General features: G+C 37.7%; 1 protein-coding gene across 1 annotated transcript in view; it reads right to left on the reverse strand.

Moving 5' to 3' along the window:
- Nucleotides 1-8,182: 8,182 nt before the first annotated feature.
- The window catches only part of cacng3b (calcium channel, voltage-dependent, gamma subunit 3b), a 41,495-nt gene continuing 28,877 nt past the window's right edge, over nt 8,183-20,800 (reverse strand). The window contains exons 2-4 of the mRNA XM_067375423.1: nt 20,166-20,249; nt 9,463-9,603; nt 8,183-8,676 (exon numbers count right to left, since the gene is read on the reverse strand). Coding sequence (XP_067231524.1) covers nt 8,183-8,676; nt 9,463-9,603; nt 20,166-20,249 — 719 coding nt within the window. The remainder of the gene's footprint in view (nt 8,677-9,462; nt 9,604-20,165; nt 20,250-20,800) is intronic.

Here is a 20,800-nt window from a genome sequence, read left to right on the forward strand (position 1 = left end):
TTATTATCCCTGTAAGTGTGCTGTCAGCACACGCTACATGGCTCCTACGTCTATACGGTAAGCGGCTCTCGAGCAAGTGGCTCAGTCATTATCTGTTTACACCAATTGACTCTGCCATTTCCTCAGCTCCTTATCTCCCTCCGTAGCAATTCAAGCCGAGTGTGAATAAAATTATTCTGGTAGTTATGAATAGCTGCTCTGAATGTTGCCTTCGTACTGGAGGAAGCCTATTTAAATGAAGTCGTGTTCAGCTGTTCCCCACATTGCTGTCGCTGAAGAAAATGAATAAATAAAAGTCTAGAATTGAGAAAATAAAACATGTGGAACTGCAGTGTTACTCAACAAAAAGGAGAAGAGTGAGAAGGATGTTCCGCACACCCACCCAAAGTGAAAATCGGGCGAAATGAAGAGTCACGGTAAAGTCAACAAAGAGTCAAAGCTTTAGCCATCGGCCATGATGAGATCAATCTGAAATAATGGGTTTCCTCCACAAAAATCATTCCTAAGCCATTTCCCATTTCCTGTTAAGACAGCATCACAGAGGGCGGCTTTTATTCATAGATTGACTGCTGTCTCAATGAGGGAGTTCATTGGCCTCCATCGGTGTGCACTGGCCTGTCTTACTGGAGGAAGTTGAAGATGTGATTGAGAAGGTCACACTAAATCTGATCCCCCTGCTCCTGTCAGGACCTGTGTGAAATAGTCTTGGAGGATTTCAGCCCGGGCTGGTGCTCAATCCATGCACGTTAATATATTTGGGAAGGGTGGGGAGATAAGGCATGTTTTATCGCTAGAAGAGGGTAATTTAAAAATGTTGACACAGCAGCTCAGATTAGAATCTTGCCAGGCTGGATGAGGCCTGCATTGTCTCTGGTCTGCGATAAAAGGTGTTCTAATGTTGTATAATCAAGACTTCAAAAAGAAATGAATTATGGGCAGACACCTAAATGTTATGATTGCTTAAGGAATTTTTGTGAGAGATGTGTTTACTGTGCATGGTGTGACTATTAAGAATTCAGTTGTACTATATAAAGTGACACTGTAATTCACACTTAAAAATGTAATTGCATTAGATACATGTCAAACAAAGCAGCATCTGCAAACACTAAGCTCACTTTCATGAGCCATTATTTTTAACCAGCAGTTGTTGAGGTCATTTTCATGGATGTATGAATCAGTTTCCCTCAAGATCACACAGTTGTAGCAGAATTACCACAGACGTAGTTCATTATATGTGACCCTGGACCACAAAACCAGTCATAAGTCGCACGGGTATATTTGTAGCAATAGCCAACCATACATTGAATATGGGTCAAAATTATCATTAGGATATTAAGTAAAGATCATGTTTCATGAAGATATTTTGTAAATTTCCTATCATAAATATATCAAAAATGTATTTTTGTGAGTGGATATGCATTACTAAGGACTTCATTTGGACAACGTTAAAGGCGATTTTCTCAATTTTTTTTTTTTTTGCACCCTCAGATTCCAGATTTTCAAATAGTTGTATCTCAGCCAAATATTGACATATTCTAACAAACCATACATCAATGGAAAGCTTAATAAGTCAGTCAACTTTCAGATGATGTATAAATCTCAATTTCATAAAATTGCCCCTTATGAAAATTGACCTTAATTGAATAAATTACCCCTTAAATTGCCCCTTATATATATAATATATATAATATATATATATATATATATATATATATATATATATATATATATATATATATATATATATATATATATATATATATATATATATATATATATATATAATTCCTTGAACAAGCTACATTTTTATTATTTTTAACTTCATTACTCTTATAAAGCAGCTATTGTAATGTATCATGGATGACTGCCTGTAATGCTTCACTTATAGACAACTTCAGACTTGAGCAGAAGCCTCGTCTGTAGAGTTAGTGAGACTTAAGATGGAGGAAGTGGAATTGACAGGCAGAGATTAAAACATTGTTATGGTGAGGATGGCTGACTATCTCCAGACTCAGGCAGAGAGGAGCCAATCTGCAGCCTGCACTTGCTCCTGTAGATAACTCACCCAGTGAATCATCAAAGCCTGTTTAGAAAGCACACATCCAAAATTCCCTTCATCCTTTTCAGTGCAGAAATGAGGTTTTCATAAATCCTCTTGTTTTAATTTTCATCCATCAGTCTTGCCGCTGCTTAACAGACATGCTCAGGGAGCAAAATAGCTGCTTTTTCAGACAACATGAAATTATGTTTCTTAAAGTTTCCAAGGTATTTTTTTTATCAACCTTGGCTCACTGGAAAAACGTGCCTCTACCTACATTTTTGCAAAATTCACTGGTGTTTACAACTGAAATTACCACTAGTGGCAGTAAAACACCACCATCTTTTATTCCTGTTCAAAAACAAAATTATAATTACAGAGGCAGATCTATAAAGACTTGTTTTTGTGCAGTTCCTTGTACAATACGATGTCAAAACACTTTTACCTTAATGATTTGTAAACTAATACATTTTGATGTTTGCATCACACAACTAACTCCATACTGTATACATATCATTGGTAATGCAATTTGAACTTGCTTGGTAGCTCACCTGGTACAGCATTGCACTTGTAATGCAGAGCTATCAGATATGATTAAACACATGTTTGAAACACAAGTAATGATAAAATGGGTCAAAAAGTTCTTGAAGCAAGTTGACATGGCATGGTTGTGTTTGTATTTCACATGTGCTTTTGATAACAATATCTGTTAGGATTAAGGTATGATTTAGTGTAGGTGGTATGTTACGTTAAACTTAAAAATAAAGGTTCTTTACTGGCATTAATTAAGAACCTTTAACATCTATGGAACCTTTTCATTTTAATGGAAAAGCATTCTTTAGATTGTTAAAATGTTCTTCACAGTCAGAAAAAAATGGTTCTTTTAAGAACTGGTCACTAAAAGGTTCAATGGGGAGCCAAACATTGATATTTTTTATAAAATCTGATGGTTCAGTGAGTCTTCCATTGCCAGCAATATAATTAACACTTTCAATGCCCAGAAAGGTACTAAAGACGTATTTAAAACAGTTCATGTGACTACAGTGGTTCAACCTTAATATTATGAAGCGACAAGAATACTTTGTGTGCGCCAAAAAACAAAGTAACGACTTTATTCAACAATATCAAGTGATGGGCGATTTCAAAACACTGCTTCATGAAGCTTTAAAGCTTTATGAATCTTTTGTTTTGAATCAGTGGTTCAGAGCGTGTGTCAAACTGCTAAAGTCACATGATTTCAGTAAATGAGGCTTCATTACGTCATAAGTGTTTGAAATTTCAATGGTTCACCACTGGAGGGCTTGACTCTGGCAGTTTGATACACGCTCTGAACCACTGATTCGAAACAAAAGATTCGTAAAGCTTCGAAGCTTCATGAAGCAGTATTTTGAAATCGACCGTCACTAGATATTGCTCAATAAAGTCATTATTTTGTGTTTTTGGCACACAAAAAATATTCTCATCGCTTCATAACATTGAGGTTGAACCACTGTAGTCACATGAACTGTTTTAAATTTGTCTTTAGTAGCTTTCTGGGAATCTGAAAGTGTTAATTATCTTGCTGGCAATGGAGGCCTCACTGAAAATAAATCAAAAATATCTTAATTTGTGTTCTGAAGATGAACGAAGGTCTTACGGGTGTAGAACGACATGAGGGTGAGGAATTAATGACAGAATTTTCATTTTTGGGTGAACTAACCCTTTAAGCTTTTAGTACCACTCACCAGACATTTAATTTCCAGCTGTTGTGATATGTAGGACAACCAAAATTATAAAACATTTTCAGATTCACATGTATTCAACTGAATGCATTTTAGCACCTCTCACTGGACATTTCACTTTGAAAGTGTCACTAAACAAGCAAAAAAGCAACAATATTATTTTGCAAAAATGACACCACAGGCACGTTTTTCCAATGTGGTTGATGGTTTCTTGAGAATGTATAGTCGGTGTCAAGTTAAAGGGCCAAAAGGGGCAAACAGGTGAATAGGGGAAGGAAAAGGGAAGAACTGACTGAGAAACATGACCTTTGTGTGATAGCTATCTTGCTACTGCTATATGTGGGAGCAAGCTGGTGGGTGCCCATGAGGAATAGCAATGCTTTTGTTGGTAATCTTTGCACGATCAACCTGCCCTGTTCTGTGTCTATGACTCAGATCTCCCTCATCTCCAAAAGACACTCACTCAATACCGCCTGCATGGATGCCCTCACTCACCCCTGCAAGGGACCAACCTCAGGGCTTCAGACCTTCATCCTTCCTTATCCACCAAAACACAGCCTCTTGAGAGACTCGCCTCAGGTAATGTCACTGAAAAAAAAGCTCACCTGCATATTCGTATTCAGTCAGTCGCGTACCTGAGATCTGCTGCACTTTTTATATGGCTCCGTGGGATGATTATCGTTGCAGACGTGCAGCTGTCCACCTGTTTGGAGGTCCTATGTGCTCCACTTCAGTCTGACGGCTCAGCTCTCACTCACATTGGCCCAAATCAAGCGGCAATGCCCTATTGAAGATGAAGAGGTGCAGCCTGGAGCTCATACGCCACAGACAGGGCTCCTATTGATTTTATAGCACAAGCTGCTGGTAAGCTGTGCTCTCTCTGGCATACTAAGTTCCCTGCCCTTCTTGGGGGGCTTGATGAACTGCCCAGATAGCTCTCACTCATTCCTCTTGTCAGAAGCACTTGAGCTAGATGAATGTCTTACCTGTGCGTCATGTGCATGCGAGTCACTTAAATGTTTCCCGGCAAACTCTTGGAGCTTTTACTCCCGTCTCTGATGATGAATGGCTTTTTTGAGAGAGTGTTTTAAATGATTTCCAGGCTTTGCTGTGGAGGATTTATCTTCTGATGAATGAAGACACATACCTGCCACTGACCTCTCAATCAACGTAGATAGACAGACTGAAAGTTAAACATCATTACGTGGGATATAATTGTTTAATAGGGTATATAATAGGGCACTGAATGGGCGTACCTTCATTGTGTTAAAGTCAACATGAAATTGCATTCAGAACCCATTTTACATAATGTGACTTATATGTGATCTGTATGATTCCTAAAGGCTCCATATTGCGAATAAATAGTCTCAAATACGACAAAAAATGACTGCTAGTGACAGTCAGGAAAGCTTAATGTTCGCTCATATGCAGTTTCGTCAGATATTATCTTGATAGCCAACATTCAAAGTACTGTATGAATATATCCACAGAAAACAAATTACCACCAATACATTTGAAAGAAAAGCATAGTACGTTTTCTAGAGCTAATCAACAAAATTAATAATTATTTCTGACATAATTATTTATTATGCCCGTTTTACAGAAAATTTTGTTGGGAAACATTGGTAATTCTAACCTTGTCCTCACAGTTTTGATTAAAATACATCACAACTGGTCAGGCAGCTGCATACAATCTAGCCGAAAAAAGTTCAAATACTGCATTACTCTACAATGGAAAAGGTAGAGTCTGCATCAAGTTTCATTCACAGAAAGAGCCGTGATGTTTCATTCATGAGCAAATTACTCTTATAAAATGGTTCATTTGAATAAAAAGATTCATAAAACAACCTTGATCTCACTACTTCACTGAACTGTGAGTCCTTTTTTTTCCAAATTAACCAGGAACCATCACTTCTAATTAAAAATACATATTCACAACAGAATTGTATTGCAACACAAGGTATTTAAATGTTCCATACTGTCATTGTTTAGTTAGGCGCAATTGTAATGTCATAGTAGTATTTGTTTAGTCTGGAGCACTACAGAGCAAGTTATTACCTTTTCATGAAATTATTATTTTTTTTAAATAACGTGCACCGATAAGACCTTTAATGTGAATCAAGAAAGTAAATTGGGTCAATTTTGATTTCATGTTGACTTTAAACTTCTTCCATCCCTGATTTTGAACCAAAACATTGTCTGTGCATTACTTCAAAATCTGTTTGCACACATTTTGGGAAGAAGACAAAGAGTGCATTGTTGGCATTCTTAAAACTGACTTTATTTTTCTAAATCTTTAAATATCTCGCCAACTATTATCTTTATTGATGTAAACTACTGTATTGAAAAGGTGTGCTTTTTTTCTACAGCATGAATCAAGCTGAGACTGCTGTTTTTGTTGAGAGGTCACGTACACAATGTTGCAGGCCTAAGTGGTGAGTGACAGTGCCTAAGACTCTATGGGTGTGATTGGCTGAGCAATAACAGTCCTGGTAAAGAGGAGCTGATGCGAGACTGTGATGGAGATGAAGGAGCAAGCGAGCGAAAGCGATGGGTGCTCGGAGTAGGCAGAAGAGAGAGGCACTAGGTGCTCTGAGAGAGACTTGAAGGGTTAAACTGTTCAACTGTGCCGAAAGCACTCTGGTGGACTCCTTCAAATATGAAACACTTAGTTTTGGACCCAGAACAGCACGATTTCACAACATAAAGTGGATCCAAACAAAAGGCAACATTTACAGTAATATTTCCAGTGAGGCGGCAGTGAGATCTCTAGCATGACTCCAGTAAGCTGAATGAAATAAAACTGAGGATGAGCGACTGGCTTGCATGAGTCTGAAAGCTAAAGTACATGCATGTCAGCTTTTGGGGCTTCTGAAATGAGGTGGAAAAACTACGTTATTATAGATGTTTCAGGATCTACTTCCATTTCTACCTAACTGACACGTGGATTAATAATTGCGACAGATGCAAAGGAAAACTTACTGTATACATTATATCATTACGTCTGGATGTGTTTTGCATACATGTATATTGTTAGGTAAAGAAATGTTCTTTCAATTTAACTATTTTAAGGGCAGATCTGTTGGCTAAACTTCATTAAAGCCCTTGTATGCTTGTTGTTTGAAAACCAAAAGCCCTTGGAGTTTATATTCATCAGTGTGGTATTGATAACATTAACTAAGCAACTAAAGTACAGTATACATTTATATCTTGTAGTTAAGTTCAGTATAGCTTCAATGTAGCATTAACGTAGATAGAATGAGCAGTATATATTTTCAAAGAGGTGTTGCATGTTCATAAGCACAGCGTTTGTTGTTGTGTTGTTACTGTGTTTGGACTGGAACCTGAAAATCCCATCAGTCTATTTAGAGGCTTGTCTATTCATGATATGTGAAGGGTCCAAGTACTCAGGGCAGTTCCTTTTGACTCTTGATGCCCATCTTTTGGTAAATGTATGACAATATTTTCTCTAAAAATATTTCAACTATACACAATTAAGAAATCTACATTTGGCAGCCAACTGCTTTTCTTTCGCTAACAGGTGAGGAAAACTCTACAGCAATAATGACCACAATATCCATATTAATAAGCACAAGGGCCTCCAATAAACCTCTTATCAAGGATATCTCATAGGAAACCTTTCGCTAGGTTTTTTTTTTTTTTTTTTTTTTTAATCTCAATGAAAACAATGTAATACCAAAAAACTTTGGTGGGCTAAAAGATCATATTTAATAACACGCACTTTAACCCTGTTATAAAAGTTTATGCAGGGGAATCTGGGGTGTTTGAAATGGAAACATTGGGAGTAAACGTAAAAAACAAACAAAAAAACTGTGTGGATGGCATGCAGAGCCCGGCCAAGTAGCTCGTGGGCAGTGTGTAGGTGGGATGAGTGGGGGTGATCAGCATTAGACAGTGGCACGAGTTTGTGGGCTCAATTTCCGACCCGGGAGAGAAACCAACAATGTATACAATCTTGTGAGTGTGAGGCGGCACTCACAGCTATGGGCTACTGAGCTGTGCATAAGGCGAGTATCGGAACAGCCTTTCGGTTCATCTGTCAGAAGCGTAACAATCCTCCCCCTTAGAGGGCTTCACAGTTTCGCTGGGCTACCTTTGTGCACTTCAGGAACTTCAATCACAAAATAAATGACATTGAGGAAAGGACTAGCATTCTACTCGAGTAGCCCTTAGGGGGAGGGATGTGTGACTCAGGTGAAACGACAGAAACAGTGACTGAAAAATGAGGATTAAAAGGAAGCACCAATGATCTAACAATTACCATCTATATTTATATATACTGTTATAGAAAGAGGGTTATAGCCCTGCAGGCCTCAAGTGAATTCTTCTTCCTGCTGGGGTCCAGCTCAAGTCTGTGGTTGTAACGTCTTGGCCATGGCACTTCCTCTGTGCTTAGACTCTCTCAGACTGGAGTGGTCCTCCTGTTGGCCGCATCTTTGAAGTCCTTAGCGTTGGAGTTGTGAGCCTGCAAAAACTCCCTCTCGGAGTTGAGCAAGGCACCCATTGCCGCCTTGGAGGGATCCCTGGACAGGGTGTACATGGAGATGTCTGCCGCAGCGGGGCCCGTGTACCCGCTCTTGCCCATGGGCGAAGCGTCACGAGAGGCGGGCTCGCTGGAGCGGCAGCTGGAACGCCGGCGGAAGCGGTAGCGGTAGCTGGGGATGCGACTGAAGGCCGATTTCTTGATCAGTTCGGTGCGGGACTTGGCACGCAGCTTCCGGTGTTTCTCGATGAACATGTGCACGGCGAGCACGCCCACCATCTCGGCCATTATGAAGGACAGGGCGCCGAAGTAGAAAGACCAGCCGTACGAGTAGCTCTTCTTCGAGTCGCTCTGGCCCGGGTCACCTGAATTGGCGGATATGTACACGATAATGCCGATGATGTTACTTAGGCCTGCGTGAAGAGGAAAAGCAGAGGAGAGGGCGAGAGAGTGAGAGAGAGAGAGAGTTACGGCTCAGCACGCAGCTGTGGCTCATCATTCCGTATCATTACACAAGAATGCATCGCTTATCAGCCATGCGGAACAAAGAAAAAAAAAGAACAATTGAAACATTTTAATTAGCTTTTTATCATCTCCATCATATTGGAGGATAAATAATTACCAGTTTGCTGTCGAATATTTAGATCATAACCAATAGGATGAGGCGATTCGAAGCACATTGTTGTGTACAAAGCAACGCTCAGTCATCGGCAGAGCGTTCGCTGCAATCATGAAGATTGATTCATCATAATTCAGTTCTAACGGAGGGAGTTGGGCTCATTTGTGTGCTCATGAGGTCCTAATGGGGCCTTCTCTAAATATTTGACCAACATGCAGTTCTGTTTGAGGATCCCCGTCTGTCACCCCTTTCCAAAGCAGAACTACAGCAGTGGGTCAATATGCTGGCCTGCTGTTTGTTTACACTGCTCTAGTCGGCCCATCCATTTCCTTTGTCAATAATCAGAGTTAATCTGGGAAGTCAACACAGATCTGCAGAGTCTACGGGGAGAACGGCATCCTAACCTGCCTGTGAACTAATCCATTTTCAACATGCTGTATTCTGAACCCAACCATACTCTCTATTATGTGGGTAAACCCTGGACTGGACAGTTGACTGTGGTAAGACTGAAATATGCTAAAGCTAAAAATATAAACAGATTGAGAGTGCTAGCACTGATGCAGTGGGTTTAATCTCTTACCAGCAGAGACAAAGAAGATTCCAGCACTGAGGATGACATTGTGTCTGCTCCTGTAAAACTCACTGGCAGCTACACACAAACCTCCCATGAACAGAAGCCCAACGCTCATGATGGGGAAGATGCTGGACGCTCTCACCGCTCCTGAGGGAGACACAAAGAAACCCAACCAAATTAGCGTCACTGTAAAAAGTACAGAGGGAGACTCATAATATACAGTCATTAAACGCTTTTATGTGAATGACAGGTCCATTTATGCTTAAATTGATTATTTAGAAAATAGATTATTCTGGTTCTGGATTCAATCGAATGCAAACATCACAAAAAAGTAAATCAGCATCTTTTTGTTAATGAAGTGCATGATTTGTAAACAAATATATTTTGGACTTTGCATCGCTTAACCAGCTTGATTCACGTGATTAATCACGATAAAAGATTATCGTGATGATTCACGATAAAAAAGCTCAAAGATACGGAGCCCCACACGTGAAAAATTTAATTAAATTGTGCACACGACTTAGGCTACTAATTCATTCCCTCAATTCAGCAAATTTATATGTGCATGATTTATAAATCGAGCAAACAAAATAGTAAATCGTGTGCACGTTTTAGTAAATCGAGAAAACAAATTTAAATTGTGCGCGCTATTTTTTCCTGCATGTCATGTCCGTGGGCTCCTACAAAGCTGAGAGATCAAAAACAAGCTAAAATGGCATGATTGCTAATGCTTTTTATATCACATTTGCTTTTGATAACACTATCGGGTAGGTTTTGGTGTAATATTGGTGCTACGTTATTTTAATGGAACATTAAAGGGATAGTATATCCAAAAATGAAAATGATCCCATGATTTACCCACCCTCAAGCCATCCTAGGTGTATAAGACTTTCAGACAAACACAATCGGAGATATATTTAAAAATATCCTTAGTCCTCCAAGGTTTATAATGGTTGTGAATGGGGTGGTGTGTTTTTTTTTTTTTTTTTGCATTTTTTCATTTTTTACAACAAACAAAAGCATAAAAGCATATACCAGTGCACCCACCCTCCCTCCCTCCCCTTCCATCCAATGTAACCCAGCAGTCTCTGTACAATGGGGTACATAATGCATGGAAATGTTAACAGAAAAACAAAGCCACAGGAATCATAAAAAAAAAGGGGAAAAAAAGGGGGAAAAATACAGTATTAAGGTCCTGATCATGATCATTACTTTGTGCAATATACTTGGATATCTTTTCAGCAACTAGTCCAAATCTTTAATGTAGAGATTTGTGCCAAGTTCACACGAGCCGTGGATAATTCCAACATTATAATGTCCCGAAGTTGAAACAACCACTTGTATACATCCATGGAATGAGGTGGAAGCCAGTGTTGTGCTAGCAGTTTTTTCGCAGATGTTAAACCGGCCAGCCAGACAATTTTTTGCAGCTAAGAGACATTCAACTGAGAGTCGTCATTCAGTAATAATACAGAGGGGTTCAGCGGTATAGAACATTGAAGCATTTTTTATAAAATAGCACATACCTCTTTCCAAAAATTTTGAACTTTTTCACATTCCCACATCATATGGAAAAAGGATCCAAGTTGTTGGTCAGGACACTTATCACAGAAGGGATTAAAAGTGGAGTCAATATGATATCTTTTGAGTGGGGTCCAATAAGTTCTGTGACAGAAGTTATGGGGTGCCGCGTTTTGAAGAAAAAAAATAATGCATCCATCCATACAAAAAGTAATCCATAAGACTCCAGGGGGTTAATAAAGGTCGATGCGTTTTTGTAAGAAAAATATCCATATTTAAAACTTTGTAAATTCAAATAACTAGCTCCAGCGGACAACTTGCGCCAAATGAGTTATCCTCTGATGTGATGTATGACAGGATGTAGGAGTATTGTAAGCTTTGAAGCCTCTCATGGTTCAAACATATAGGGCTGTGCAACAAATTTAAGCTCCTCTTCTCTTATATCAAAATCCTCAGAAATTTCTCTTTAAAAATAATCGTTTTAGACTTATAATCCAAGACCGGTGATTTGTTTTGCTCTATCCTCTGTGCCTCCGCATTCGTCATTACATACGTTGTGTGTCAGGTCAAAGGATACTCTTCCGCAGCAAAATGAGCATTCTGCGTAGGGGCACCGGAATCTAGTTATTTGAATTTATAAAGTTTTCAATATGGATATTTTTTTTTTTACAAAAACGCTTCACTTCAGAAGGCCTGGATGCATTGTTGTGTACAAAACAAAACGTGGCCCCCCCATTCACAACCATTATAAAACTTGGAGGACTAACGTTAAGTCTGAAAGAAGATAGTCATGGCTAGGATGGCTTGAGGGTGAGTAAATCATGGGATAATTTTCATTTTTGGATGAACTAACCCTTTAAGCTATAGGACATTTCAAATTAGAACTGCGGTAATGCGTAAAAAAACAACGTAATAAAAACATATTCACATTCATCTATTTCAGAAAAAAACTGAACACGCTTTTAGTAAACATTTCTCAGTAAACATTTCACATGGAAACTGCCCCAAAACATACATATTTTCCTTCTGCAGAAATGTTCCCATAGGTTCGTTTTTCTAATGAGCCTGGGCTGAAAAAAAAAAAAAAAAAAAAAGTTTCAAACAACATGATGCTGAATTGATAATTATATTTTTTTAAACTATCCCATTAAGATTAACTGACATCATTATTTTATGATACCCATAGGTTGGTATTTTTTTGTATTTATGGTATAAATCAGACTGTCTCGTCTGCTCTTCTCTCATAGATGTAAAGAGAATTAAAAAGCACCACAGAGGTATAGGGCCTATTTTGGTCTAATAACCCTGAATTTGAAGGTTCCTTCCCGAGTGAGCCATCCTATGGTGCTCTGCCAAAAGAACGCCTGTGTTTAGTTAAGTCGTCGCAGATTTGAGCGCTGCAACAGACAGCATCTGTCCAAAATGCCTCGCACTTCCATCCAATTATTTGCGGACAGTTCTGCATCACAAAATGCAGCACACATGGGGCTTCTCAGACTGGCTGAACTCCTCGCTCCTTCACTCTGCCTCAGATCAAGCTTGATCAGCCTCTTCAGAAACAGGATAAAAGCTAAAGGAGGGGCGTCTGAGAGTGTCAGGATCAATGTCAATAGCCTAGTTGACTGCCCTTATCAGTACTCTATTGCTATGCATACCGCAGCGCTGCAGCATTTGCCCTTCTGAGCGCTTCTCCTCTAAGAAATAAATATTTTGGAACAAGAGGGGCAATCATGTCCACAGATGAAATAACCAGTGAATGTGATAGGAAAATGCATCAGTTTAGCTTTTTTATGAAATTCAGCTTTTACAGCTATCCTTTACTGCATACATGCAATACAAATGACAGTGATGTTTATATATACAACAAAACAATGTAAATCTCTTTACTCTTTTTACATTGTCAGACTTATATGCATTGCTGACAGAATGTGATTAAAGAACGGAATTTAGAATGCCAATTTAATTCCTTGTACAATTGAATTCCATCATTTAGAATAGAATTGAAATTCTTATAAAAGTTAAAGCATTTTAAAAATGTTTTCATACACAGTACACAGTATGTACTATTTTCCAGAAACATATATTAACAAATCAATAAAATACCATCTAGTTGAACTTAATTTGTATACACTGTGAACCCGAATAAGTTGTCAAAACATTAAAAAAAAGAAAAAAAAAAAAAGAAAAAAAAGAGGTAATCAGTTACATCCATTTTTTTTTAAGTTAAAGAAATTCAAAGTTTATGTAAGCAAAACTGACAGGTACACTTTAATTACTCCTAACTTGAAAATTTCTGAGTATCTTGAGGAATTTTAGTATTTATTCTCCCTTTCGAGTGTCATGGCAAGGCTTGCGGAGAAATAGAAATCCCAGCCCAGTTTCAGGTAAATTTAAGTTTGTCTAAATAAAAGCAAGTTCACAAAACTCAAAACAATGAAACAATTCAGATTACTTAAAATGTGTCAGTTTCGTGAACTCAAAAGAAAGTTTGAAATACTCATAAAAGTTAATTTGATTGAACAAATTTGTTGTTTAATTTGAGTTTGCCCTACTCAAACCAATTAATTATGAGCATTAAGGTTTAAAATAATAAATTAATACATTTATGGCAGAGGAACAATTCTTTTTCAAGGATGTTCTAAATTGCCTCAAGTTTTTTTTAGATATCTGAAACAATGCGGTGGACATTTTGCAGGGCTATATGCCAGCCAAAAGAGAGCGAGAGAGAAATAAGTCACAATTAATGACGTAATTATGTTTTCTTGCTAAACTAATGAAGTCCCTCTGTGTGACTGTGCTGAATTTCTTTGAATTTCAGTTCATTTATTCCTTTTCCTGTCATACCAATCGAAATTTCCATTCAATATCATGTGGGGCCTATTCAGTTCATCTTCATAGATTAAAGGAAGCCAATTCTTAAATTATGAATTCTGAAAACTGGAGTAACGAGCAAAGATCTTTGCTTTTTCCATTTATGAACTGCCAATGATAAAAGACTTTAAATGAGCATTAAACAGATGTGCATTCACTGATGATCATATGGGGTCAGTTGTTTATGAAGGCAACTGCACTATGGTTTCATTGTCTTTTTATAACAAATGTCACTCTCCTTGCCTCTCCTTCATTTCTCTCTCTTCTCAGTGGATCAGCAGTCTCCCATGGCACACCTCATTAATATATTGGTGCCCAGGGGAAGACAAAATACTCCTCCATCATCCAATTTTCCTGCCATCCTTGAAAAATGGATCAGTGGCCGAGCCGTGCTTAATTACAGCTGGAAATGGGAGATATTTATTGAAGAGGATTGTGCAGAGCATTAGCATGCAACAAAAGGGATGACATCTACGTCCTTGATGGGTCCATCGGCTCGCTGACAGGTAAGCTCTACGTAGGGTAATACCTCTGTGGGATGACTTAAACATTTATTTGTGCTTGGCTGAGACTTCCAGTTTGAAAACTGGATGGATGGGCCTCTCTGGCTAACAAGTCGAGGTTATCAGCCTAGCAAATCCCCTGAAGTCTGTGTGGTGGGCATTTTGTACACAAAGATGTGCAGGGCAGAATGTGAAATGCCCATCTGAACTCGCATGCAGTGCATGTTAAGCCAGAGGACACGGCCCTCTGCTTCAAATGAATAACAGAGAAATTAGAACAATGCTCATAGGGAGAGACAGCCATCTCAAGGGTAACTAAAGTACGCTGTGAGAGAGACAGATAAAGATCGAGAGAATCAGAGGCAGAGAAATGAACCATTTTGACTGCATTTCCCTTCATAATCAGCTGCTCACAAGTGTATGTTTTTATAGTGCTCATGAATGTATTTCACGGCATTATTGTTTACTGTGAACGACATGGCAAAATATCAATATAAACAGAGCAGCGAAAGGAGCTGTAACGCAAAGCTTCAAACTATGCCTCTGGTCTCCTGTTTTCTCTCTTTGTTGCCTTTTAAAGTCTGGGTAGGATGTCGGTATTTTTGGTTTGCACAGTCATGCCGACACTGATCACGCTAGACTCATCTCCTGTGAAACTTCAGTCTAAGACGTCTAGTGTAAATAGTTATTGGCAGAAATCTCGCTTGCTGTGGTTCGTTGTTTACATGCGGTAAGATCTCACATCACATCAGTCTCTCCATAAATCTCCAGAGTGGAAGGCTGCTGTTGGACTTTTTATTAAAATGATAGTTCACCCAAAAAATGAAAAATTACATTGCTGCCATTATTTACTCACTCTCTTGTCATTCCAAACCCAAATGCTTACGTACGTTTTTCTTCACATAAAACACAAAGAAGAATTTATTTTAAAGAAGTTTCACTCTCTACATACAACAACAGCACATTCACGAGTTCATATATCCATATCATTAAATGGAGTAAAGTTATTCGTATTTGGTGTGCTGTCTGGGTAGAGGGCTCCGAGCTCTGAATTTTGGCCTGAACCCAGAGTACTCCCCCCGGTGTGGTAAAAGTAGAGAAAATGGGGTGGAGGAGGGATACTGATAAACCCTCAGATGAACAGAAGTCAGTCTGCTGAATTTATACCTTTTGACATTGGTTGAGTTGATTAACTGAATGCTCTCCACCTGTGCTAATTATCTGAACTTGCTCCCCCCGAATTTTGTTAATAAAACATCATTTGTTTTATTAAACCTTGTATGTCTAAAACTGCTACTTTTCTGGAAATGGATTTATATATATATATATATATATATATATATCAAATAATTAAACACTGTGTTGTCCAAGTTGATATTGTGGCTTTATATATATGGTCAGACATGTGCATGTGTAATTATAGTATTAACATTTTACCAAAATCAAGCTCTATCTATCTATCTATCTATCTATCTATCTATCTATCTATCTATCTATCTATCTATCTATCTATCTATCTATCTATCTATCTATCTATCTATCTATCTATTAGGGGTGTAACGGTACACAGAAGTCATGGTTCGGTATGTACCTCGGTTTTGGGGTCACAGTTCGGTACGATTTCGGTACAATATGAAAAATGGTCACACTTTAGTTTTAGGGTCCAGTTCTCACTATTAACTAACTTTCGCCTCAATACACCCCTAATTACTGCTTATTAGTTAGTAAGGTTGTTAAGCTAAAATCTTACTAATATGCTTGCTAATAAACAACTAGTTAACCTGTTGGCATTTCACTGCACTGCCCTTTTTTAGACATTTTAGAAATTTTACAGAACTGCTAAGGGGTTAATAGTGAAAATTGGACCCTAAACTAAAGTGTTACCATAAAAAGCAACAAATCCACAATGCTAGGTTTCTTTTCATTTATTTTGAAGAGACAGTAGTGCAAATCACAGTTTGTTCCACCTAGCAGCATTTAGTTCCCCCTGAGGTAGTTGGTACACCACAGCCTCCTTTAGCCTTCCTCCTTTCCACTCTTGCATAGGTCATATTTTTTGCAGGGCTGATAAAAAAACAAATGGTATTTGGTCAGCTACAAAACTGAAAAGCATCTTGTGTTATAAAAGTACAAATTAAACAGAATAATAATAAAAAAAAAAAATTAAAAAAAAAACTTGTGCATTAGGACAGTTACAATTTGCTACACATAAAGTATATTTAAACATTCAAAGCTTAAGCCCTCCTACACTAAATTTCCACGTTCCGCTCCGTTTCATGAACAGTCGAGAGCGAGTTTTTTTCAAAGTACATTTCTTTGTTTGTGTGCGCAGCAAGACGTATGCAATGTTCTTCTTCTCCTCTTTTTCCTGTTGTGGCTGTTAGCAAACAGTGTTGCATTACCGTGTGTGCCCCCTTCTGGACTGGAGTGTGGATCGCCTGTGATTGACTGTATTTGTCATCTAACTGCATGAACCGAACCGTGACATCTGTATCGGTTTGGGATGAATAGTACATGTACCGTTACACCCCAATATATATATATATATATATATATATATATGAAGCCTCTAAGTGCCATCTGAAATTTTCTTCTAAAATAAGCATTTTTATCAAGTTTGTATGTTTATGTTCAGTTATTTCACTTTAATGTCAATGAAAAGGACCTATTATTTGCCATTAAAGTGGAATTACTGAACCTAAACATACAAGCTTGATAAAAATGCTTATTTTAGAAGAAAATTTCAGATGGCACTAAGAAGCTTTTGCATCTGAAGTCTTCATAAATTGTTTCTTGAGTAAAGAAAATGCTGTTCTTATTCAGACAAACTATTTTTTTATTTACCCTTGCACTGCAAACAAGTAGAGACAGTCCAAACTGTGTGCGGCACTTAATATGAGGTTTGACTGACAGTTTGAGGACCTAATGGAGTTACAAGGTTCAGTCACAAGCCCTTTTAAATACTTTTCACTGGTTAAATAACTGCAAATTCCAGAGACAGATGTAAAGGGTGACCAATGGTATATAAAAAAAAATGTCAAAATATGGAGATATCTGCCTGACAGCAACAATATAATCACCAATTGATAAACATAAAAAAACACCTTAAAGTCAACATGAAATAAAAAGTCACCCTATCTATTTTAAAAATGCATGTTATAGAATTTATTGTGAATGATTCATATATGTTTACTTTTCAATTTCTAAATCTAAATGTTATAATTTGATCTTTCGGTCAAGCGACAGACTTCTCTGTGGTGATGCATGTCGGACTTCTCACAAGATTTAGGGTGTTTTTCCTAGTTCATTTGCACACTCAAGTGGTCTTATGCAGATGTATATGATGTATTATGGTTCCCTTTAACTGACCTGGGTTTGGTTCATGTGAAAACACTCTTAGTCACCTTAAACCTACAAGTCCTCTACATTTCAGTTTCAGTGTGACTAGAGTAATCTATACGAGAGGACCACTAGGGGGCTTAACCTATGGTCCATGGTACACTTGTGCCCCTATAATAGCAGTAATGGCTATCATTTGCCCACACTTGACTGGTATATCTGTCAAAAGTGTATAAAATTCAAAAAATATAATCATTAAATCATTATTATGCAAATAACTTTATAATTTATAATTGCACCTCTAAATGCCTGTTAATGTAAAAGGTCTAATTACTGATGTCCAGGGTGTATTTATGGGTCATTAGCAGCATTGTGAGTATTCCCTCTCCACACATATTTATTTAAATTACACAAGATTGATTTTCCTGCTTTTGATGAATGGATGTCACTGAGAAAACCACTGGTAATTTCTTGATTTTTTCCCCCTGTGCAAATTTAATTGAAAATAAATAAATAAATAAATATGGTTGGGTTAAAACAAATAAAAGACTGGTCCCGATTGATGCACCATCAAGGTAGCAGTAGTTTTCTCAGTGATGTTCATTCATGCATTAGGATTCCTCAATGTTTTGCTTCTGTGTTCCACAGGAAAAAAACAGCATACAGGTTTGGATCAACATTTGGATGAGTAAATAATGAAAACATTTTCATTTTTGGGTAAACTATCCTATTAACGTGTCACTGTATGCACTGCAGCAGAGATTCATAATCACAGACATCTGCTGGACGCCTCATCATAAATGATGTAATTATGTAACACGCAAGCAAAAACACACAACTTAGAGAACAAACATATTGAACAAACAAGAATATGTACGAATTTACATAGGGGAGCCAGTTAAAGAAGATGTCACTTAAATAGTACAACCAAATGACCATGACAGTGTAAAGGCTTGTGGGTAAGCATGATTTATCACTAAGCATAAACCATGACATGCTTGAATGCGTGCATCTACTTTGTTCGGCTCCAGTCACCAAGCAATTTCAAGACATGCTGCACCTAATCTATAAGATGGTAAAAAGTGTGGAGGTCATTGCAAAAACTAAAGAAACCCAGCAGGGCTAAACAAGAAAAATCCATCTCACCAATATGACCCTTCTCTATGCATATCATCAGTCTGGGTGATTGTGAGACGGTGAGATGTGACTGTGTGTGTGGTGGACTTCTGAAACCTCTCTCTCTGGGTTTGAGTTTTTAGTCAATTCATGCATGTGTCATTTGATGTTTATATGGTTTATGGGAACAGCGTTTATCAGTACACAGCCAATTCTATAATAATATTGCGTGCTACAATATCACTATCGTTCAAGAGTTTGGAGTCATTAAGATTTCTTAATGTTTTTGAAAGAGGTCTCTTATGCTCACTAAGACTGCATTCATTTGATCAAAACCACAGTAAAAACAGTAATATTGTGATATAACTATTTTCTATTGTGAATCTATTGTTAAAATCTAATTTATTATTAAGCTGAGTTTTCAGCATCATTACTCCAGTTTACTCCATATTATCTTGTTTTTCCAAGATTCTCTGATGAAAAGAAAGTTTTAAAGTTCAGCATTTATTTGAAATATAAATCTTTGGTAGCATTATACATGTCTTTACTGTCACTTTCGATCAATTTAATGGATCATTTCTGAGTAAAAGGATTTCTTTTATTAAAAAAAATCTCACTGACCCCAAACCTTTGACTAATAGTGACACTTTTCAATAAAACCAACATACATAATTTATTTTAAATAACATTTATAAATGTGTTTAAATAGCATTTATGCATTTTTGTATAACTATATAAAAATGGTAACTCCAAAAAATACAGTAACAATCATATTTTGTGTATCTTTTTTTTTCAACTAATTGTTCAGCTATTATTATTATTATTCATAACAGAGACCTTCTCATAAAATGGTAGCAGGCATGAAGGTGCACCTGAAAAAGCACTTACTAAAAATCGACTAATTAAGTTAATTTTTATTCAGACAGGACAGTGATGATGTCATGTTGTTTGTAATTAAACAATTACTAGCATTTTGACCCATTAAGGCAATTTGTGGGCCATGATAGGCATTATCACACTGATAACACGATCAGCCAATCACAGTGACGTGGAGGCACTGCGTCTCCTCAAATGACTTATCGCCTGTATTTTACCTTTCCCCGGCCTTCACATTTATGTCATGCTATAGGATCTCAGAGACCTAAACAGAGCTAAAAGAGAGACTGCCTCCCTCTTTATCTGTTGGTATCACTGTTGGACAATGAGTTGAAAAATGAGTGCTATACACAGTATTTGAGCTCATATTTTGAAATATTTGTTTTTTTGTAGTCGATTTTTTTCTCATCTAATTTATTTTGAAGAGGTGCGTCGGCTCCTCAGAGAAAATGCCCCTGATGTGTGGTGTTTTGACAGACTTACGTAGTAAATACTCTGCTGCATCCTGCTCATAATCTGCATCCTCCGGAAAGTGGTCAATCTTCTTACAGACACCTCGAAATGTTCCTGCAGCCATGAAGAACAGAGAGCAGAGGAGAGAGAAAGAGAGAGAGAGTAAAATACCATTAGTCTGTTTTTTTGCAAGCATGTGTTGTAGTGCATACAAATACACGCAACACAGGAGTCCATTTTTTGTGTAAATACGAAAATATATGTGTCTTGGTGTAATTATTTTGCTGGATTTTCTTATGCATTTATCAGGTCAGTGAGCACAGTCCTAGTAAGCTGCTTGTTATGTATATGTGTGTGTGTGTGTGTGTGTGTGTGTGTGTACGTATGCATGCCTTCTTGTGCATTCACTGACAACCCGTTCACTCGGCTGTGTGCTCAAGATGACAAATGAACAAAAATAACGTTTCTGCCCTTGGGCGTAACATGTGACCGGCTAATGAAGAGGTTTATCGTACCAAATACATGTGCCCTATGTAGGGGGAAACCATTCTGACACATGCTGTCACATTCTCCTCTGCATTAAAGGCGTTTAAAATGTTTCCGTTTTAAGCAATACTGATACATCAACTTATCTGTAGCTAATATCAATGCACAGTACTGTTAAA

This window comes from Chanodichthys erythropterus, chromosome 3 (assembly GCF_024489055.1).
Source record: "Chanodichthys erythropterus isolate Z2021 chromosome 3, ASM2448905v1, whole genome shotgun sequence".
Taxonomy (NCBI): domain Eukaryota; kingdom Metazoa; phylum Chordata; class Actinopteri; order Cypriniformes; family Xenocyprididae; genus Chanodichthys; species Chanodichthys erythropterus.